The following is a 24,258-nucleotide window of genomic DNA, read 5'->3' on the forward strand; positions in this document are numbered from 1 at the left end:
TTATTGGTATGATTTTTTTACCAATATATTTACACTGCTACAAGCCTAGTGTGCATGCATTATACTGGTATAAAGGAGCCTTTTACTGGGATAGCTATTTCCCTTAAAGTAGAGTATCTTTATACCAGTATAACTGCAATCACACTAGCAGAGTTATACCAGTATAATTATGTTGGTATATTGGTGAACCTGACAATAGTTGTAACACTGTTGTTCAAAGACCACTTGTCTTATGCTCACCAAGACGGTCTTATTGTTTCCTTGTACTCTGCCTTTATCCCTCTGGTGTCTTTTGTCTTATTCTAAGATAGTGCCTGTCCAAAGAGTGTCAATCTTTTGTTCTGTGTTTGAACAGCGCCTAGCCCAATGGGTTTCTAGATCCAAGACCAGGACTCCTACGTGCTAAATTAATACAAATAATAATAATAAAATAATGGTTTAAATAATACAGCTTTCTAGAGTAGGAAAATGGGTTGGATCACAAATACATCAAAACACAGGCTTTTTGCTTATCCATTTTGTGTATGAGTTTCTGTTATTGTCACACAAAGGTGTTAAGTCCGTGTGATCAGTCTTACTGGGCAGAGATTAACACTTTCAGTGTCAAATTTTAGTAGAAAGTGAGATTTTAACACAGGTGACTATTAGTAAAACTCACTTGCGTTGAATGAACTGAATCATTTTGTGTGCCATACAATAAAAGTGGTATAAATATCCCATCAGCAGCAAGGGTGAAGAGGACTGAATTCCACTGAGATTTTAGAGATCATCATCATCATCTGTGTTTCAAATATCTTGCATTACATGTATATACAAACATCTTGATTTTAAGAAGAAAATCTGACATCTGACGCGCTAATAGCTAATCTCTGTTACAAAGACAAAATTCACCAAGAGCGTGTGTTTCAAGTGTTCATTCAACATTTATTGGCTGGGGTTTAGAGAGATAGGGGGGTTGTTTTTTACATTAAAAACAAATGGCTACTAGACAATTTAGCATACTTATTTTACCAAAAGACTTTCAGTTCAGTTCATTTGATTTTTCAAAGCCAGCATCCAAAACCAGAGCAAAAACGCCACCTAGTGTCATGTTTCTAAAAAATACAGGCTTAGCTATACTGGGAATTTTTGCACCTAGTATAAACATGCTGCACTGGTGTAAAAAATACACATGCAATCTTTATTCTGAAATTTATTAATGTTTTAGTGCACGACCTGGGAACCTTAACATTCTTTTGAAGTAATTTTACATGCTTATACAATAGGATTTTTTTTTTTTTAAGTTGAAGGGAAAAGTCATGTCACAATGATTAAACACAGTTTGTTTTTTAAAGACACGATGGCATGAGACTTTTTCCTTGTCCTCACTTTCTCCTAGTGCTAACTTTGGTCCTCTCAAACAAGAACCTATAGTAAGAATCCTTTTCAACAGTGATTTGAATTTTACTGCTCATATTGATTAGATCATTTAGTTTCGCAAGCTATTGAACATTATCTACAATTAAATTCCTCATGCAACTAAGCTTGAATTTCATGCCCAGACTGTTGTAATACACTTCTTGCTATATTCCCAGTTTCGTCTTTCTAGTCTCTAGAAGCTATTCAAAGCAATGACACCCAACTTCCTGCATTTGAGCTTCCTCATATGTCACTCCATTATTTATTCTGGCTGCTCATTAAACTGAATTCATTTCAAGGTCTTACTACTAATTTCAGTTATGAAGTACACCCTCCTACTTTTATGGACTTGTTTCTATGAATTCTCCAATTGTTCATTAATATTCTGCCACTATTTATTGCTTCTCACATCATCCCCTTCATTTACGGTTAGCTCGACACTCAGCACATTCTCTCCTGAAAGAGCTACAGCAGTCACTCTATCCTATTTTTTAAATCTAAACCAAAGACTTTTCTTTCTTATTACTCTTTACTATGGTTTAGTTGTTTTAATGCGGAGAACCATGCTTTTTCTGAATGGTGCTATATACAGAAACATGCAATGAAGAATTCTCTACATTTAAAAAGCCATTAACATGGACACCATGTATCTGGCCACGCATCTCAGACTAATTCAAGGCCAAAGGAATTGCTTAGTCTATCAGTATTAGAGAATTTGCTGTTATGATGCATTTTTCTGTCACTTTAATACCACCATCTGTTACATTTTTTAGGTTCTAGATCCGTGCTCTGAGCACAAGTCCTAAAGAGATTTGTTCCTCCTCTTCAAGGTGTTGCTCTTTTTTTTCCTATGGGAAGCAGTGTCATCAAAGAACTACTGTAAGAATTTTAGTTTTGAAGCCATGAAGAGTTGAGAGTTTTTAAAGGTACAGATTTATGAGAAGAAGATTAACAAAAAGGCAAGTTTTAATTATACTATTATTTGGTTACCACACTTTACAGCTCATAGACTCATAGACTTAAGGTCAGAAGGGACCATTATGATCATCTGGTCTGACCCCCTGCATGCTGCAGGCCGCAATACCCTTCCCTGGACTCTGCCGTTGAAGTCCCCAATCCTGTGTTTTAGTGACTTCAATCGGCTGAGACCCTCCTGCTAGTGATCCCTGCCCGATGCTGCGGAGGAAGGCGAAAAACCTCCAGAGGCTCAGCCAATCTACCCTGGAGGAAAATTCCTTCCCGACCCCAAATATGGCGATCAGTAATACCCCGAGCATATAGGCAAGAGTCTCTAGCCTAACCCTTGTTGGCCATTATGCTATTCATGTACCATTGCTTGGTTTTCCTTGGCTACTATGTTTTACCATTAAACCATTCCCTCCATAAACTTATCCAACTTAATCTTAAAACCAGACAGGTCCGTCGCCCCCACCGTTTCCCTCGGAAGGCCGTTCCAATATTTCACCCCTCTGACGGTCAGAAACCTTCGTCTAATTTCAAGCCTGAACTTCCCCCCGGCCAGTTTGTATCCATTCGTTCTCGTGTCCACATTAGTACTAAGCTGGAATAATTCTTCTCCCTCCCTTATATTAACCCCTCTGATATATTTGAAGATAGCAATCATATCCCCCCTCAGCCTTCGCTTTGTCAGACTAAACAACCCAAGCTCCTCTAATCTCTTTTCATACGACAGGTTTTCCATTCCTCTGATCATCTTAGTCGCCCTTCTCTGCACCCGTTCCAGTTTGAGTTCATCTTTTTTAAACATTGGAGACCAGAACTGCACACAGTACTCCAAATGAGGTCTCACCAGCGCCTTATACAACGGAAGCAGGACTTCCCTATCCCTACTAGATATACCTCGCCTAATACATCCCAAGACCGCATTGGCTTTTTTCACCGCCACGTCACATTGTCGACTCAGTCATCCTGCGGTCCACAAGGACCCCTAGGTCCTTCTCCTCTTCCGTTACTTCTAACCAATGCGTCCCCATCTTGTAACTAAAATCCCACTTCTTCTTTCTTTGCTTTCTTCCTATTTATATGGCTGTAAAACCTCTTACTATTGCTTTTAATTCCCCTCGCTAAGTCCAACTCTTCCCGGCCTTTGGCCTTTCTCACTCTATCTCTACATTCTCTGACTTCACTAAGGTAAGTTTCCTTACTGATCCCTCCCCTCTTCCACTCTTTGTACGCTTTCTGTTTTTTCCTAATCGCCCCTTTCAGTCGGTCGCTCATCCAGCTCGGTCTAAATCTCTTGCTTAGTAATCTTTTTCCCTTTTTGGGGATACAGGCCTCCGACAGCTCATGCATCTTTAACTTAAAGTAATCCCAGGCTTCTTCTGCCTTTAGATCCCTTAATACGTTTGCCCAATCCACTTCCCTTACCAGTCCCCTTAATTTGTTAAAATTGGCCTTTTTAAAATTATAAACCCTAGTCTTGGACTTAATTCTGGTAGTCCTTCCATTTAGTTTAAACCGAATTAGCTCATGATCACTGGAGCCCAAGTTGTCCCCCACTACCACTTCCTCAACAAGGTCCTCACTACTTACCAGAATCAAATCTAAAATGGCCTCCCCCCTCGTCGGCTCAGCTACCTCAAGGTGTCACTCTCCTTCCTGCCTATACTTACAATACAGGTTGCTTCCTGAAGCTATTACATCAGATTACTATCCATAAAATTCAACTACAACAGATTAGTATCTAGATAACAGATCAAAGAAGATATGGAATTTCTCATGGAGCTTTGAGCCTAGTAAGATATAGGTCTGCTAACTGACTGAATTGAGGTATGCAGCCTCATGACTGCACACAGCCCTTTTGAGACAGGTCTGTGTGACAAAATTGGAACTGCTTGGTATTATATGGATACTGTATAGTAACCTGATTATTGGAGTGTTTACCATACAATTTTGCTTAATGGGGGACTGCAAGGACAAAACAAGAAGGAAAATAAAGAATGGCTCAAGATAAGCTACCACTAAGGAAATATTTCAGGGACGTTACGTGACAACAGCCGAGCCATTGGCTGTAAGAACTCTGGCATGATCTTCTGCTAAGCCTACTGGACTGATTTAATCCAGAAAGACCAAAGCCCAAGAAGACAGAAGAATAAAAAACTATGGCAGTTCAGGGAAAGTAGACTGATATGAAGACACCTGCTGGGACATCTAAAGATGTTATGCCTGCTGAAGTTACATTCACAAGACTAAATCTTTAGGTAAGACAGTCATGCATACAGTATGTTGATTTTAAAATCCTTATTCTTTAAATGCTTTGTCCCTACTGTTGAAGCAAAATATATTTTGATGCTAAGAATGTTTTGTCACTGTATACTACTGGTCACAGGCTCCCAAAAGGAAGAACTGCAAGTCTCTGAACTCAGTCAGATGTGCTGGGTAAGCATGGTTAATCCACAAGGTACTGTAGCCCAGGGCTTGGACTCAAAGTGGGGCAAATGCAGACTTCCATACCAAGATATGTAAAAGGCATGAAGCCTGACACTTGCGGCAATGTACTGTGAAAGACCAGAAGAGGGACAGAGGTGCAGCTCTGTAACCATGACATTCTATATTCAGATTTTCAGACAGACACATTCCCCACTGAACTACTAGGCAAGACTGAAAATCTCCATACTGATTTATACCTGCCTCTGGAAATTTCCATTACTTGCATCTGAAGAAGTGAGGTTCTTACCCACGAAAGCTTATGCTCCCAATACTTCTGTTAGTCTTAAAGGTGCCACAGGACCCTCTGTTGCTTTTTACAGATTCAGACTAACACGGCTATCCCTCTGATACTCTATCCCGATATAACACAAATTGGATATAACGCAGTAAAGCAGTACTCCGGGGCGTGGGGGTGGGGTTGGGGCTGTGCGCTCCGGAGGATCAAAGCAAGTTCGATATAACACGGTTTCACCTATAACACAGTAAGATTTTTTGGCTCCCAAGGACAGCGGGGTAGAGGTGTATCACAGGTAATACGCCATAATCTGAATCTATAACTACATGCAGTTCTGTTCGAAAATTGACTCCAAATGGCACTGAGGCTTCATATTTATTCTCAAGATTGCCAATTCATATTTTCTCAATTTCCATGTGTCCGGCCCCATCCCCAACTACTAGTCCTGCAAGCCCAAAGTCAAGCTGAGTTCGTTCTTTCTAAGATTCATTCTTTCTTTCTGCAAGGTTTATTCTGATTTCAAATCACACATGTGCAAACTACAATTAAAATACTTTTACTATCCTGTTTCAAGTTAAAATATTATGCATCAAGAGGAACTCATATCACTTACTCTCTAAGTCAGATATGATGAGGTTGTCATGAAGTTTCACAGCTCGATGCTGCTCTACTTCATCTTCCAACTCGAAGATGGTTTCTTTCATGTCACTTCTTTCAGTCTCTTTTTCTTCCAGCTCTGCCCGAAGCTTCTCTAGAGTCATATTGAGATCCTCAATTTGCTTCTTGGCTTCTTCTTGGAAGATTCTGTATTCATCTTCAACCTGAAGAAAAACCATTAAATGACCATAATGAATTCATCTTTGTCCTGAACTCAAAATAAAAATTGGTTGCATTTCACTGCCACAGCCATCATCCTTAAAATATTTTTTAAAATCTCATAAGAACTAAATTTAATATCAAGAAGTGTTATGTGAATTGAGAAGCTTTATGTGAATTCATTAGGAGTTGCTATATCTGGACCAAGGTGTGATATGTGATACGTAACTTTTGGCTGCACTGCAACTATCAAGTTGGACCACTTTCACAGTTAAGCTCTTATTTCCGAGCTGAATTTATTTCAGAATCTACCAAGCATCCCACCACATGACAAGTGAAGCAGTAACAGAATAATACTGAATCACAAACTGAAATGAGAAGCAGCCAAAAAAAAATGAGTAATTTCCCCCCATCCCACGCACACAAACGTGATTGCAAGAATAAGGTTTAAGCCCTGAGCTAATCTTTTAATCATTTTATGCCAATTATTGAGAAAGAATATTATAGTACAATACATGAGGCACCGCCTCGGTAAATCAGCTATAAATTATTTACACCTGCTTAAGGATGTCCCACAATGGCAATATTTAAAAACCAATGATTTGCTTAATTCCAACTCAGGCTTTTTCCCCTTAAAAACGTGTCATTTATACGAGTAATCCAGTACAACTGAGTTTAGGTGTAAAAAGCTTCATAAAAGGATACACTTTTTTTGTACATGAGATCCAACAGAAAAATCTTGAATACAGGGACATTCTGGCAAAGCTCATAACTGGTCACAAATTGAAAAACTGTAATGAACAGTAGAGGGAGGCTTAGAGGCTTATATATATAAAAAATATAGAATGATAATTGTTTGAACACTACCTTAGCAATGGCATCCTGCAATCGATTGGCATCATTGCGAGTGAGAGCCAGCTCTTCCTGCAGACTGCTGGCCAAAGTCTCTGCTTTTTCCTTGTCCAGCCTGACACTCTCCAGCAAATCTTGTATATCTGATTTATCTCCAGAGTTGTGTATAGAATACAGTTCAGTCACTTTTTGCTTTTCATGCTCCAGCTGAGCCTTTAGCCTGTTCATCTCAATCTGGTCACTGGCTACTGTGGCTTTGTACTCCTCTAAGGTGGCTGCTAATGCTGCCTTATTTTTCTGCTCTGACTCAATAATTCGTTCCATGTGGTGGTTCCGTTCTTTCAGTGCCCCTATAATTTCTTGGGCCTCCTTGTTATCTTGCTCTGCCATCTTCAAAGTGTTGCTCAGATGCTGCTGGACACCCAGCAGTTGCTCTCGTTCAAAACGAGCATTCTCAGCAAGGTCCATATAACGTTGCTCTAACTCCATATACCTCCCACTTTTCATATCTTCATCAATAACATAGGAGATGTGATGTTCATCTAAAAGGGAGCGAAAATATTCAATCTGTCGGCTGAAGTGTTCTAACTTGTCACTCTGCTGGCACAAGGATTCCATAAGAATTACCTTTTCTTCTCCAAGTCTTTCATTCTCACTGTTCAGCTCTTGAGTTATTTGTTGTAAATCTGCAAGTTCCTGAAGTGTTGCTTGAAGCTCCTCAGCTGTACTATGCTGGTTCTCTTCCATCTGGTGTATCCGTTCTGTCAGACAAGCTACAGAAACTTCACTTGCATTGCCACTGCTTCCTTTCCTAGATCTTTCTATGCTTGGTACTCCTTCAGACTCTGAAGACGATGGAGCATCTAAGGCATCATCACTTGATGTAAGTGGCTGATAAACTTCACTGCACTCACTGTCTAAATTATCCATGGAGTTACTATGCTGATTGTCCATTAAGGTGTTTTCGTCCTGACTCAACAAATCTTCCATTGAACCAGGAGCAGAACCTTCCACTGAAGATGTAAGAGTGCCACCACCATCGCTGTGGTTACCAGTTGTGATCTCTGGGCTCAAAGATTGGTAGCCAAAGAGTTTCTCAGAGTTGTCTAGCCTTTGTTCCAAAGAAAAGCCCAATGCATTTAATCTGTCCTTCAACATTCGATTCTCATTCTTCAATTGGTTGAGCTCTTCTCGGATGGCAGTGTTTTGCTCTTGTAACACTAATAATGTAGACTCTACATCAGTTGGCTGGTGAACAACAATGGCCTCTTTTTCCTCAGACTTCTCATCACTCTCATGCTGATCTTCATTAAGGCCCAGCTGAGCACGCATATCTCTGAGTTCATTCCTCAAGTGTAAAATCTCCACATCTTTAGTTTTTGCTAAAGTCAGAAGATCTTTCACTTTAGCTTCCAAAGCAGCTTTGTCACTGATTTGATTGTCCGATTTGGATTTACTCATCCGAACATCAGACTCTGGATTAGTACGACTACGGGAGCGTTTTGCCAGAATGGTATCATTAGTCCCCTGTCCTGTCAAAGGCAGTTTTTTGCTTTGGTTCAGACGGGAACGATCGCGGATTCTTTCCCTAGAAGAGCTAGATTCTTTATTTCCAGATGAAGTGCTACGCTTGGCTGTGGAGCTTGTACCTGTATGTTTTTAAAAAATTAATTTTAATTCATTTAAAAAAATCAGCAATGTGAGTACATGTATGAAATTACATATATAAGACTATATATTTTGCTATTATAAAATGGCTGCCATTCTAAACCACATTTTTGAAAATGAAATATGTAATCTATTTATGAGAGTCTCAAAAAGGTTTAAACATTCTTTATAGTGTCTAAAGACATGTTAAGCCCTCCCTCCCCCCCCCCCCAAAACAAGGATTTAAAAACCTACTGTTTGCAAGAGGGAAAGAGATTCTCCCCCAAAGTTTCTAATAAATTGTATAAAAAATGAAGAGTAACTATATGTAAGATACTTGATATTCTCTCTAAGTTCACAGATACATCTTCATTTTTAGGTGTGGGAACACAGTTCCCATTTGAGTACTTTTTATAAACATGTATATTCTGATCCAAGAATGAAATCAGAGTATTTAAATATTCTCACCATCAAATTCAATTTCTCACCATTCTCACTCAGAAATGCTGAAGCAGAGAGCAGGATCATCACTTCTTTACTTCAACGTGACTTACAATTTTTTTAACTTTACTGAGCCCCAAAACTAGCAATTGGATAACAAACATATTTCTACTAATTGTGTTGTGATAAACACTACGGAATGTCACACCTGCCTGAAGGCTTTACAAAATTCTTTCTCCTTAATTACGTACATCAGTAGAGATTACTAGCTTAACACAACACCCAGTATTGAAGATATTCATCCCTTATCTAAAACCTTTAATGCCCAAAGTAGGGATTATTTTAGCAGCATAAGTCTACACTAGCTGTTGGTCCCAGAGAATACCACTACAGAAAAAGCTAAATGACCAATATAAAAAATAGTATATGTAAAGATTTGCAATACAAGGATTATCAATACAAACTGTGTGAGACAGGTCATTGGCAGAGTGCTCTATTTGGCCTGGCCTTTGCTGAGCTCTTCGTTAGGTGCTTTGGTCCCTGCCTATGGAAGAGTTGCAATGGTTTCATAACAGAACAAAAAAAAAGCCAAGGAAACAACCCTTTGAGGCTAATATCTCCTTGTACCTGTAATAGTCTTGGGCTTATTCTCCAGGTTGTTCATGGTGGTCCCTGAAGCTGAAGATGCTGTGGATGTGCAGGTGCTCTTCTTTGCCTTCACACCATTGGTCATAGTCACCCCACCACCAGCCATTCCCGCTAAAAGGTCATCATTACTTTTTGTCTGAAAAGGGAAAAGGATATTAACATGACTGGATATGAAGTGCAGGACCGGAAATGTTAACTAATCAAAGCTGCTGTTATTACAAAATATATTTTAAGATCTAAAAACACATTCAATACATTGTTGCTTAGATAACACGCACTATTAGTCCATCCACTATTTGAGACACAAGGTGAGTGAGGTGTGTCATTAAATATCAGCTTAATGAGTTCAGTCTGATCTGGAACCAAAAAAATTATGAACCATAATAATTGTATGATTAATTACATGGTGTCACTACAGGTTGGTGTTTTAGTGCCTTAACTGTGCATTTCCAAACCTTAATATGTTTGGATTTCTTTAAGTTTAACTTTAACTGAGTGTTCTGGGTTTATATAATGATGTATGATAAATTACATCACCTCTATTTAGGTATTTTAACTAGGGCTGTCGATTAATTGCAGTTAATTCATGCAATTAACTCAAAAAAATTAATCGTGATTAATCGCAGTTTTAATCACATAATTAAGCAATCGAATATCAATGGAAATTTATTAAATATTTCAGATGTTTTTCTACATTTTCATATATATTGTATTCTGTGTTGTAATTGAAATCAAAGTGTATATTATTTTTATTATAAATATTTGCATTGTAAAAACAATAAATGAAATAGTATGAGGTGAATTGAAAAATACAAGTACTGTAGTGTAATCTTTGTTGTGAAAGTGAAACTTACAAATGTAGATTTTTTTTGTTACATAACTGCACTCAAAAACAAAACAATGTAAAACGTCAGAGCCTACAAGTCCACTCAGTCCTACTTGTTGTTCAGCCAATCGCTAAGACAAACAAATTTGTTTACATTTACAGGAGATAATGCTGCCCTCTTCTTATTTACAATGTCACCACAAAGTGAGAACATGGCACTTTTGTAGCTGGCATTGTAAGGAATTTGTGTGTCAGATATGCTAAACATTCATATCCCCTTCATGCTTCGGCCACCATTCTAGAGGACATGATTCCATGCTGATGACGCTCATTAAAAAAACAATGCGTTAATTACATTTATGACTGAACTCCTTGGGGGGAGAACTGTATGACTCCTGCTTTATTTTACCTGCATTCTACCATATATTTTATTGTTACAGCAATCTCAGTTGATGAGCCAGCACATGCTCATTTTAAGAACACTTTCACTGCAGATTTGACAAAACACAAAGATAGCTACAGCACCCAGCCCAAGAGATAAGAATCTGAAGTGCTGTCCAAAATCTGAGAGGGACGAGGTGTGGAGCATGCTTTCAGAAGTCATAAAAGAGCAACACTCCGATGCAGAAACTACAGAACCCGAACCACCAAAAAAGAAAATTAACCTTCTCCTGGTGGCATCTGACTCAGATGATGAAAATGAACATGAGTCGCCCGAACTGCTTTGGATTATTATCAAGCAGAACCTGTCATCAGCATGGACGCTTGTCCCCTGTAATGATGGTTGAAGCATGAACGGACATATGAATCTTTAGCGCATCTGGTACGTAAATATCTTGCGATGCCAGCTACAACAGTGCCATGAGAATGCCTGTTCTCACTTTCTGATGACATTGTAAACAAGAAGCGGGCAGCATTATCTCTTGCAAATGTAAACAAACTTGTTTGAGCGATTTTTGAAAGCAGTTTTTGAATGCAGTTTTTATTTTTATTTAATTCTACATTTGTAAGTTCAACTTTCATGATAAAGAGATTGCAATACAGTACTTGTATTAGGTGAACTGAAAAATTCTATTTCTTTTGTGTTTTTACAGTGCAAATACTTGTAATCAAAAATAAATATAAAGTGACCTCTGTACACTTTGTATTCTGTGTTGTAACTGAAATTAATATTTGAAAATGTAGAAAACATCCAAAAATATTTAACTATGGTATTCTATTATTGTTTAACAGTGCAATTAATTGCAATTAATTTTTTTAATCATTTTTTTTTAATTGCTTGACAGCCCTAATTTTAACTTAAATTACTGTTATGTTCTCAATCTTAACTCCAGCTAAACAACTTTTGTATGGGAATCTTTATTAACCTTCACAAAAAAATACAGAAGACTCCAATAAACGTAAAGGTGAGATGACACATTTTCTATGTGAAGAAGACAGCATGCCAGAGGCTTCATAGACAACACCATAAATGATAAAATTACATAGATATGTTCCTTTTAAAATGACAGTTGCTTACTGATATTTTAACTCCCTCAGACATATAAATCGCCAGCATGCCTAAGTCTACAAACTACAACCTTCCAGCTTCTCCTACATATGGGAACACTTGAAAGATGTACGTAGTTTTATTTCACACAGCTGGCATGACGACAACCGCACAAGAATGAGTCACTCAACTATGTCACTAAAACCTAGCTAAAACCCTTAAGGTGCAACAACTCTCAGTCACCAGTTAAGAAGGGAATTTCTTGCTGTGCCTAAGATGCGTGTAATTGACATAATACTTTTTAAAACTGTACACTTGAGTTGCCTGAAGTGCTACTGATAAAAAGAGAAAACTGTAAACACACAGTAGGCCAAATCCTTTCAGAGATAGATAGATCATTCTCTTCTTTGTTTTGATTAGAGGTATGACAGCTGGAAACTCTTGATGAGTAAGCTACACACCACAGTCAGAAGTACATGCCAGTCAGCTCTTAAAAGGACCGTTGTCGATGACACTGGACACTATTCAGAATGGTTACGTATCACATGATGGTTTTGTATTAAACAGGATGCAAGATACAAACAATGTTTTGTCAGGAATCTATTTCTAAACATAAGATTATGTGCAGATTCATCAGCTGGGGAGAGAAAATGAAGACCCAAGTACAAGGCACTTCACACGTCCCAGTATTCAAGGCTCATTTTATTGTCAAAACAACATCCCAAAACAAACACCACAAAATTCCGCGTAGTATCTATCCAAGACTTTTCTAATTTCTATCAGCTGGTAGGGGAGAGGAACACCCTTTGATTTCGGTAATCCCGTCTGGTTAATTTGGAGACCCTTGGACATGGATCTCCCTGATCGTGGGTCTCGCCTGTCTGCCACCCATCTAAAGCTGGGTCTACACTACCCGCCTGAATCGGCGGGTAGAAATCGACCTCCCAGGGATTGATTTATCGCGTCCCGTCGGGACACGACAATCGATCCCTGAATCGACGCTCTTACTCCACCAGCGGAGGTCGGAGTAAGCGCCGTCGACGGGAAGCCGCAGAGGTCGATTTTGCCGCCGTCCTCACAGCGGGGTAAGTCGGCTGCGATACGTCGAATTCAGCTTCGCTATTCACGTAGCTGAATTTGCGTATCTTAAATCGACTTCCCCCTGTAGTGTAGATGTAGCCTAAGAGGCAGGAAATATTATACCTGGCTTCCTGTAAGTCACATGCTTACTCCCAGTGATGTTCCCTGACACTACACCATTCAATTTTAAAGGGCCCAGGGGACGTGATGGGCACATATGCTCCAAAGCCTGGTGCCTTGTTATGCTGAGAGTAAGGAGAAACCTACAAGACAAATAAGAAGATGGAAGGTAGGAGCAGCACACACCAGTTGGGCTGAAGGTCCATTCCAGACACAAAATGGAGAAAGCATGGAAAACTACAGGAACAGTGTGGCTGCATGGATTGGACACCAGTCACCAACGTTAAGTATACCAATCAGGCAGTCTCTTAAAAGTAATATAGTCCTCTCAATTCCCCACTGAAGTATCCCTCTTGAGAAATTTCAGTTGGAATTTTTAATCTGGACACAGAGCTAATCACATCCTACCACCACAGTCAAAGAAAGTCATTCAAGAGCAACACATGACACTCCCTGTCTGAGAGAGCAATTAATGATGCCCAGTGGAAGGCAGCTCAGTGCCCACTCTGCCCTTTTTACAGAGAAGTCAGGAAAGTTAAGTTTCACAAGGTGCATTGCCTTCCACCATGGTACATATAAACACATAAAAGCAGCAATATTTAATGACCACAGCATTAGTAATCTCTCATTCTGTCCTGCATTGTGTAACTACTGAAATTCTCTTCAGTCACTGAGAGATTATGAATCCCAGTTTCCCACTGCATCAATATACTTATTCTAAAATTCTATCCTTCCAAATCCTTTACTGTCCAAAAAAAATCAAGGCTATTAGAGCTTACCTTCAGCAGGGATGTTGATGTTCCAGTTTTTGAGAGTTTTGTTACTGCAGACACTGAGGAGCCGTTTTCTGGTTTGATTTTTTCTATTGTTTGAGTTTTATTTATCCCGGGCACTTTGGGCACTGAGCCAACAGACCTGCTTGCTTTCTTCATTCTGGGCTGTCTCTTTGTGATGCATTTACAAACAAATCTGTGAACACAAAAACAAGTTAGAGAAGTGTTAAATACAAGACAAGTAAGATGTAAAATAGTTCTTTGAATGATTTGTTTAAAATCAGTACCGCAATGATAAAACAAGCATAAGCCAGAGCCAAATGGTATGCAAATGATTGAGGAAGAAGAGTAGAGAGATTTTTGCAAAAAATTAAATGTTCAAAGCAACTGGACTCCCAGATTATATATAAAAAATATCTTCAAAGTCTCTTCCCACAAATAGCATTGAACAGATGGCATTTTATAAATGACCCACATAATCCTGCCTCCTTACCAGCAAAAACAAGGCTCATCAGGATAGTGATGTTTTTGATCTCTGACTGAAGGGAAGAAAAATACAATAGGAGTACTCTCTACCAACCACCTGATAAATTATTATCAGCACTGGCCTTAGGGAAAGAGAATTTTCTATCTGCCAAGCTGAAAGGAAAGTGCTGCAAAAATTCTGGCAGTTAGAAAGGAAAAACCTGTTAATATATAAAATTCAATGCTTGAAAATCCACTCTCCCTCTAAACAGTTGTGAAGAGAAAGTTGTCTCTGGCTTGCGTGGAGGTCCAGTCATGTAGAGTTTAGAAGAAATTATGTTCCTAGCTCTTATTAGGAAGATTTCCTTCTGAATGGGAGCCAAACATAAAACAGTGCATTACTGTCTTCCTGAGTTTGCAGATAGGCCACTTCAATGCTTCTGTCGCTGCTCATAATCTTTTGTTGCTTGTGAAAGCGATCAGTTTCACTACTGCAATTCCCAATATGTTGAGAGCATATGAGAATTCCAATTTCACCCTCTGGGGCATGACAAACCTATGAGTAGCAGGGGCGGTGAGCACTAACTACTGCTGTTCACAAGGGCTGACAACTCAAAATAGAGACTGAGGGAAAGGCAGAATAATGGAGATCCACCACTCTCACCAGCCAGGGAGCTGGGTGAGGATTAGAAAAGGAAGGAACATTCTTACTCTTTCAAGAGCCAATTAGTGATAAAAATAGCTACTACTACTCATCTCTCCCAGTCAAAAGACTCTGGAATGGAAGAAGAGAAGGAAAAGAAAGCTTCCACTCCCGTCAGGCAGCCATAAAGTTAAGGGAATAAGGGAAGTAAGTGTTCAGATTGTCTCATTATCTAGTGCTTACAGGAAATATGGAACAAGAACATCTTTCTCCCCCCTTCTACAAAAAAAGGGCATTTGAAAGACGCGAATGGTTAGATGTGATTCAGAGTGTGGAGAAATGCTGCATATAAATGCAGTGATCATGACTTCTAATAACATTTAAAAACAATGCACTACTCCCCTCTCTCAACATGCACACAAACAACTTTTTAAATTTAATTTCTTACAACTTAAAAACCTTTACATATTATTTGGATGCATTCAAATCTGCAGATACTGTTAGCAGCAGCACTTTTCATTTTTAAACTACTGAAATTTACTACAACTGACCATTCTGACTGAAGTGTACTTCTAGTCCCATGGCAATTACATGTGATCAGCAAATAGAAAGTAAGAGGAATTTGCAACTAAATGGTTGTTTATAAACTAAAGCTTCCTCCTGGTCAACCATTTGGTATGGCTGATTACAGCAAGATTCTTCTCCCATCCCTGAATTTGAACATTTTAGTTTGGCCATTTTTGAAGGATCAGAAAGCCAAAAAAGCTTTCAACTACCACCACATTTGTGCAACAAATTCTGCTCCGTTTTACAGACAGCATTATGTAATCAATGAAAGACCTTTCAGAATGAATATGCACCAGACAGAAGAATTCAAGGGACACATTTTTTTTAAAAATTACAATTTCAGGGTAAAACCTACAGATACTACGGCCTTCTCAACTTTACATTTTTTACCAGAAATTTATAATTGCTACAAGCGCCTTGTTTGATCTGTAGGTGGAGACTGAAACTAATCTGAATCAACAGTCAAAGTTAACCAAGACATATGGACCTTGCCAATTCCTCAGACTGCATTAAACCCTACCCTTTAAATACTCAGAGCTAAGATCAAGTTATTACACCTACATTTGTCATTTATCAAGTAATAATTTGCAACTATTTAAAATATGACAAATATTAACTACATATGCACATTCAAGATGAGAAACATTCTTATCCTTTCATTTATGACAAAAGATTGTGCTTTATTAAATTGTGGAAAATATATGGCACAGGCAAAAATCAAGGTGTGAGGATAATTATTTCTTGAGCAAGCTTTTGCACTATGATGAAGTATGGGATCTCTTCTTATAATTTTGTTTATTGTTCTGAAGCATACAAGCTTCGCCTGTGTACCTGTAAAACAGGTTGCAGGCAAAATTCAAGTTATATCTTGATTTAAGACAAGCGCCTTATACAGCCAATATCTCATTGCTCTAATGAAATCTAGAGTACCTTCTGTGGTGGTAACAAAAGAGCATGTGAAAGATATAATTTCATGTTATTAGCCTTTCCTAAGAATGGTTAGGAAGAAATGAAAAATTTAAAAACAAGGAAACTGACAGGATGAGCCTTAAGGGACTGTTAATCGATTAAAAAAAAAAACTGGTTAATCTGGTCTCTTTTGAAATTAAAATAAATGTAAAGTTTGAATACCTATTCAAAATGTGTTAGTATTCCCATCCCAAATTGTGTGGGTCTTTCTGTAGCCAATGCCCCTTTCAGATTTACAACATTCTGGATTTTACTATTTGAATATAATTACATAGCAAATAAAGTTACCAGACTAGACTAAAAAAAGATACGCATATAGGCTGTCAAAACATTTTCACAGAAAGATGCAGTTTAGACTTTCTGAATTTGAATTATGGCTTAATCCTGCCCTAAAGTAAATGGGAGCTTTGTCACTGTCTTCAATAGGCGTAGGATCTAGCCCTAGGAGAGCAAATATAACAAAATAAAGTATCTGTTCAACGTCAGATTAGTCCTTATTCATAGTGAAGTTCAGAGAAAACATATTGCTGTAATTTTCATTAAAAAATTACTAGTATATGCTCCAAGAATAGCAACCACATGACCAAGGTAATGCAACTAAATATTTCTACAGTATTTGGAAAGAGAACTTTACACCCAAAAAATAAATACCTTCAGATAGGACTCAAAAAAATTACACCCTTCAGATCAGGGATCATGCCTGCTTCTATAATCATACAGTGTATGGCACAATGGTGCCCCAGTCCTAGTTGGGGCCACTGGTTATTATTATAACATTGAGTATTAATGAAAACTGTTTGAAAACATTTTATGTCAATAAAAATCGCATGTAGATTAAAAATGTCATTGGATAAGCACAGATTCCTTTTTCAACATAAAAAAAGAAAAATACTTAAAACAAGAACCTGAAATTATTTTTACTCGCTTTAGATTTGAATTAAGTAAGAGAGATAAAAACGAATTTATTATGTAAATATTGTCTTAGCCAAAAACTCAAATACTAAGTTTCAGTGCAACACTACTATTTAAAAATGGCAGTTAAAAATCCTTCCAACACATTTTATAATAGAAAGACAGTTATGATGCTCTAAGTACCCAAAGACTGCACTCAGATAGGAATTCAAGACTAACAAGTTTCAGAGCGTACTATGAAAAGCACATGCAGGCACTTTGCTATTATCTTTTAAGGATCAAAACTTGCAACATCCCCTTCTCATGAAGGGAACTGAAAATAAAAATGTCTACTTACCCATTTTTTATTCTTTTAGATGTAAATCAGAATCTAGTGTGGATTTAGCAATGAACGAAAAAATGCTCTGAGAGAGAGAGGCAAGAGGTATATAGCTAAATCCAAAGTGACATCATAGGATGAGGCAACAGAGGGTCCTGTGGCACCTTTGAGACTAAGAAGTATTGGGAGCATAAGCTTTCATGGGTAAGAACCTCACTTCTTCAGATGCATTACTTGCATCTGAAGAAGTGAGGTTCTTACCCACGAAAGCTTATGCTCCCAATACTTCTCTTAGTCTCAAAGGTGCCACAGGACCCTCTGTTGCTTTTTACAGATTCAGACTAACACGGCTACCCCTCTGATCATAGGATGAGATTTTTGTTTGTTCATTAATGTTGCACTAAGAGAGAGTGTCAACACCAAGCATGAATAATGAATTAGGGCATAAATCACAACAAAAAGGAAGACTAAAACAAGCCAAAAATAATCACATCAAATAAGTTAGTGTTAGCAAGAGAGGGAAAGAATAAGTCACAATAAGCAGAATGTGAACAGTCATTCTAACCTGTACCCTTTGCCAGACTTCTCTTTCAACAGAACACATACCGCAGAAAACTAAAACCAATAGTGTGTTCTCTCTGCATCTGTCTCCACTAGAACAGTTAGTTCTACACTTTTATATCAGTTGCAAATAAAACTCCAGAAACATTTTTAAAATGCTTTGCCCAATAAGAAAGCACGACTCTGTACTACAAACTGATATGGTAAGGCTGCCCAACAGCATGAGATTCTTTCAGAGTTACTGTTTGGACATCAATTAAAATGTTCCATTCCAGAAATCTGTAAATGAGTAGGGGAGGGGCATCTTTCCCTATGAATACTAAAAGTATGTTACTTATAGCTTAACAAGTGATTTATTTCAACAGTTCTTGGTTTTGCTGCTGTAATCACATCTCATCCATTTTATTATACAAGATTACTCATGTCAATCATGCCATTATAGGAGAACCTTGGAAAAAAGTGCCCAAGATATTCCTTTGCCTAGTGAACAAAATATCACATCTTCTATGTATGAAATGAAATAAGTTATTGAACAATAGTTCTAGCTACATAAGAACCATTAAGACAAAGGCAGAATGGCCTTTTCATGAGAATTCCATGAATCACAGCAGAAAAAAAAATAGAGACCACCCAAATTCCACTGAGTATATTAACAGTATCTTATGAAAAGTCCAAGAAGAAACAAATTATAAAACACCTACCAAATACAAAGGGTCACAGAGCTTCCCAAGCCATTAAGGGTGCTGGCCCCACTATACTGTTGACTCTTGAGGGAATTCTGTGCCAAAAAAAAATCTGCGCCAAAAAAATAAAAATTCTGCAAATTTTGTCAATAAATAAATGTGGAGGCTCCAGCATGGCAGTGGGGAGCACAGACCACTGGCTGCATGGAGGTGGGAGATCACCTTGCAGCTCCCTGCTCTCCCCCGAAACAGACTCAGCAGTGAGGCTGCACCTGACAGTGCAAGGGCCAGGCCTGCCCCAGAAACACCCCAGGGCCCTGGCTCTCTGCACCAGGCACACCAGGTGTGGGCAGGCAGGCTCAGTGCAGCAGGATCCAAGTGTGGGGAGGATCCAGGTGTGGGGTGAGAGGGTTCTATGTGGGGCAATCTGGGTGCAGGTGGCTCAGTGGGGAGTCCAGATGATTTGGATGCACAGGGGCAATGGGAATCTGCAGGGGGTCCAGGTGAAGGTGGTTAGGGTTGAGTATGGGGGTGGGGTCTGGGGGTGGGGCAACTCACTCAGCGGGGGTGGGTCTGGGTGCTGTGGGAGTGGGGCTTGGTGGGATGGGGGTCCAGGTGCAGCTGGTTGGGGCTCAGTAGGGTGGGAGGGAGGCAGGATGCTCATCGGGGTGGTCCAGATGCATAGGGGGTAGGGTTCGTTGGGGTGGGAGTTTGAGTGCGGAAGGCTAAGCGAGGGTGGCCTGGGTGCAGCAGTGGGAATCGGCGGGGGAGGTCCGGATGCAGGGGGTGATCTCAGTGAAGGGGTGGAAGTTAGCAAGAAGGGACAAGGGATTGATCTGACCTGGCCCTGGCTCCCAGTGGGTCTGACTCAGCCCTGGCTGGGCCATCCGAAGCCCCGTCCACCCAGTAGCGATTTACCTATCCACCAGCTGCTTCAGGTGCCTGAAACGACTTGCCCATGCTGCCGGGGAGGGGCATGTGACCGCTCTTATGGCTTCCCTTTGTTTCCTCGTCAGAAAGTATTTTTTCTGTGGGGAAGCAAAGAAATCTGCAGTGGACAGGAATTCTGCATATGTGCACTGGCGCAGAACTCCCCCAGGAGTAACTGTCATTTCATATGCACATCCACACATTCCCTGCCCCAAAAGCCATTCACCTCTAGCAGTGTAAAATTTCAAAATAAACAATTAAGGACAAACTGTGGCCAACTGAGCAGTCACAGAAGGCCACTGAGGTGGGGGAAGGAAAGTCTAGGCACAGGAGGTTTTGCAGCCCCCTTCACAATAGAGAGCCACATTCTGCTGAAACTCCCCATGCAGGAACATAGACAGGAATTTCTGGGCAAACTATGGGCCTCCGAGTGAATTGATATACAGGCAGTCCTCGGACTTATGACACAATTGGTTCCTGAAAATTGTGTTTTAAGTTGAAACATTGTAACTTGGAACTGCAACACACTCCAATCTGGGACTTAGCATTGTAAAGTCTAAACCAATTGCTGTAAGTTGAATCAGGGGGTCAATTCAGAAACATCACAAGTGCCGTTCATCATAAGTCGAATGTAGTAAAGTCAAGGACTGCATGTACTACACACAAATGCAATGAATTCCAGCTCTTAGTGCTGTTGCAGATGTAGCTTATACTTTCAGCCCATGAGCTCCACAAGTACTTTGAACCTTGCCTCTAGGTAGAGAGACAGGGAAGGAAAAAACTCATCATTTCTGAGCTCCCTAGAAGTTCATGTAGTTTCTTTTTAATGGGTTTGTATAGGGAACCAGGACTTCAGAAAATACAAATTAAGAATGAAGTGTCTGAATTCCTACTTATTTTGGGGGCACAAACTAAAAAGTACATTTCTCTATAAACTGTGGAATAATCACTGCGCAAAAACTAGACGCTATGCACCCTGATTTCCTTACTCCTTGTTTGGAGAAAATTTAAGCCCATGTCACTGTGAGCAATGTTTAACGGCTGCTAATACTTAGCATTCCAGACAAGTGATAGAAACATTCACAAAAGGACTGCCTAGCTTATGATGAACTATGTTCTATCTTTTAATAAAACAAAATAATTCATTCTTGTTTTTAAGATGGTATTATAATTTAACTAGCGGGTATTTCAAGACACTGTGGAGAAAAAACAGTGACTGCTTCTAGTTAACTCAAATTCTGCCATTAAAAAGTTCAGCTAATTTTTCTGGAAACTGAATTTCAAAATACAGAATGCTCACACAAGGATTCCAAATGTATATTATTTTAAAACAAATTTAAGATGATTGTATCCCTATAACACCTTTGTAGATAGGAAGTGCACCAGTAGAAACTATTACAGAAGGCTTCCTTTTGTTTCTGAATGGATTTTCCAAGAAAATTTGATAGGGAACACTAACAAATCCATTTCTTGCAGGAATTAAAATTAGAGATGAGGAAAAAATTCCAAGTGAGTTAATGGAACTAAGGAACAATTATTACTCAAAAGTGCTACACTAGTGACTTAGAATACAGTCCACAGTACAATACTAGTATACAGATTTGTAGGTGTATTTGAATGCATATATAAGCCCACTATAATGCAAACTGAAACAATAAAGTTTAATGGTCAAAAACCCACAGTAACAAGAAGGAAGAAATGTAAAGTGCGGAATGTTTCTCCTTTAAGGTTTCTGTCATACCAACAGCAAAACAAGGCTCTGTTTAATGTTATTGTTTTCCATATCCCATTGGTAGATTTAAAAGTTATATTCAAACTAGCAAAAATGGGCCAGCAGTTGAAATCATACACACAGTTTCAGAATATCAGTTACAGCTCCATTTCAGGTCATAAAAGTATTACACAGACAACAAAAAATGTAATCCTCAGCAAGAGCCTTAGGCTGCATTTTCATGGAAAATTAATCAACGATTACTCTGAAGACCGAGTTTTCTGGGTTAATAGCACTGGTGGGCAGAAAAGAGTTCCAGTTCTAGCATGTTAACACACATCTGACCAATGACTGACTGGCCTGCTTTAGCTACAAAAGTTGTTAATTTAATAAAATTACACTCTGAAAATGTTTTTTCTTTCTATTGTTACAAGTAACACCTAAGATGAGTGATGATGAGCATCAGGTAACCAGGAAAGAGAAAAGTACTCCCCCTCCCACCCCACTTTCGCTCATTTGATTGCTTACTGCACTGTGTGTATAGTCATGTCCCCACTTACCAGCTGTCAATTCCCCCTGCAGGTATGAGTGTTTTACACAGCAAAATTGAAAGAGAAGCATTTTTTAAAAAGATAAAAATATGCAATTGTAAGACCACAAAAACTGGCAGGATAACTCAAGGGCAGGTGCTGGACTTAAACTTTAATTTGTTTTTTTAAATGACTAGACTTCAAGCTGACAATGTCCTTTACAGTGTGATTTTCACTCACTGACATAACTCCTCACAAAAGTAATGGTGAGAGTAAGTGGCCAGTGTTTACCTTTTAAGAAATTTTATTTCTGTATTTAAGGGCCCCATACCTGAACCTCTCCTTTCTCCAGTCTGAAGTCCCCCACCCAGGCAGACTCCTTATATCAGCAGCAGGGGCAAAGCCAGCATGAGCAGCAATTGCTGCCTAAACAGGCTTTCGCAGCCCTAAGGCCAATGTAAAAGGAGCACCTGTGCCAAAAAAATAATCTGATGCAGGTTGTAGAGGGGCGGTGACAGAGTTATCAGGTAAACGGACCACCTGTGCCATCCCCAATCCCAAAACCTGGAGCAGTCTGGTGGGAATGGGAAGCGTAGGGCACGGGTCACTTGCTGGAGGATTCTCTGCACCTTAAGGTCTTTAAACCACGATTTGAGGACTTCAATAACTCAGACATAGGTTAGGGGTTTGTTACAGGAGTGAGTGAGTGGGTGGGTGAGATTCTGTGGCCTGCTTTGTGCAGGGGGTCAGACTAGATGATCATAATGGTCCCTTCTGACCTTAAAGCCTATGATTCTATGATCTCCTCCCATCCCAGAATTGGGGAAGGGAGAGAAATAGGTCTAGCAAGGTGCATTTGTAAATCACCACCACCACTATGCAGACATGCAGGTATACTTTTTGTGTAGAGTGGGGAATAGGGGAGAAACACCCTCCACCCAAAAAAAAAAAAAAAAGATGGCAAAGAAGGGAGGGTGAACACTGTAGGGGGGCTCAAGATTGGTTACTGAACCCAGCTCTGAGCTCCCTGCTCCCTCCTGCTGCTGCTTACACAGCTGACAGAAACCCACTGAGCTCCTCCTCCAGCATCTCTCTAACTTGCCCTGCAGAAGGAAGTGAAAGGAAATTCCATAAAAAAAAAGAAAAAAAAAAAGAAGACACAGTCTCCAGAATTTTGGAATTTCTGGCTGGCAAAGAAGTGACAACAGTGTATGCGAATTCCATATTCTAGAACTATTTTACTGATTCCATAAGAACATGATCCTTAACCGAGGCCACTGGAATCTAGCTGCCCATGACAGAGGCCTTGCCTGGTTACTCACCAGTAACTTGCTTTGTTTTAGCTACATTCATGCCAGTACTGCCCCAATTTAGAATTAGTAATTTCTAATCACTATCATTAGCCTAAGAGTTTCCTTGGAGAGAGAGGGGAGAAGCTGTAACAGCTGCCTAACGTATTCTGTTCTTATGGAGTATACTGCAAGTGTATTTTAAACATATATAGAACCTTTCTTCCTAAAACACTTTACAAGTTATATACACCTCAACCCCGATATAACGCTGTCGTCAGGAGCCAAAAAATCTTATGTTATAGGTGAAACCACGTTATATCGAACTTGCTTTGATCCGCCGGAGTGCGCAACCCCCCCTCCCCCCCCGAGCACTGCTACTAGGGTTACCATATCTCATAAATAAAAAAAGAGAACCCTCCACGGGCCATGGCCCCGCCCATTTCCCCACCCCCTAGCCCCGCCCCAACTCCGCCCCTTTCCCCACCCTAACTCCGCCCCCTCCTCCCTCCCACTCCCAGCCAGGGGGAAAGGGCTGCCCCAGTGCTACCAGCATCACGGTTTCCCGGGCAGCCCCCAGACCCTGCGCCCCCAGCCGGCGCTTCCCCAGCGCAGCTGGTGCCTGGGAGGGGAAGCGCCCAGCCGGGGGCGCAGGGTCTGGAGGCTGCCCAGCAAACCGTGAAGCCGGTAGCGCTCGGGCTTTGGGCAGCCCCCTTGCCTCCGGACCCTGTGCCCCCAGCCGGGCACTTCCCCTCCGGGGCTCCGGCGGCTCTGCGTAACTTACAGTGTATAAGTTACACAGAGCCGAAGAGGAGCAGAGCCCCCGCAGCTGGAGGCTCTGCTCCTCTTAGGCTCTGTTTAAGAGCCGGGCTGCCCCAGCGCTACCGGCTTTGGGCAGCCCCCG

At 40.0% G+C, this 24,258-nt stretch overlaps 1 protein-coding gene across 3 annotated transcripts in view; it reads right to left on the bottom strand.

The window, feature by feature from the left end:
- Nucleotides 1-24,258, bottom strand: part of SPECC1L (sperm antigen with calponin homology and coiled-coil domains 1 like) — a 116,141-nt gene that overhangs the window by 72,329 nt on the left and 19,554 nt on the right. Inside the window, exons 1-5 of one of the 3 annotated variants that reach the window (XM_034791632.1) lie at nt 18,216-18,262; nt 13,782-13,971; nt 9,467-9,623; nt 6,767-8,400; nt 5,697-5,904 (exon numbers count right to left, since the gene is read on the bottom strand). In XM_034791632.1, the coding sequence (XP_034647523.1) occupies nt 5,697-5,904; nt 6,767-8,400; nt 9,467-9,623; nt 13,782-13,934 (2,152 nt within the window). In that variant the 5' untranslated portion in view covers nt 13,935-13,971; nt 18,216-18,262. Of the gene's footprint in view, nt 1-5,696; nt 5,905-6,766; nt 8,401-9,466; nt 9,624-13,781; nt 13,972-17,668; nt 17,687-18,215; nt 18,263-24,258 lie in introns of those variants that run through there. The other 2 variants (XM_034791633.1, XM_034791631.1) reach the window with 2 other exon arrangements.

The sequence above is a fragment of the Trachemys scripta genome, chromosome 15, assembly GCF_013100865.1.
Source record: "Trachemys scripta elegans isolate TJP31775 chromosome 15, CAS_Tse_1.0, whole genome shotgun sequence".
Taxonomy (NCBI): Eukaryota; Metazoa; Chordata; order Testudines; family Emydidae; genus Trachemys; species Trachemys scripta.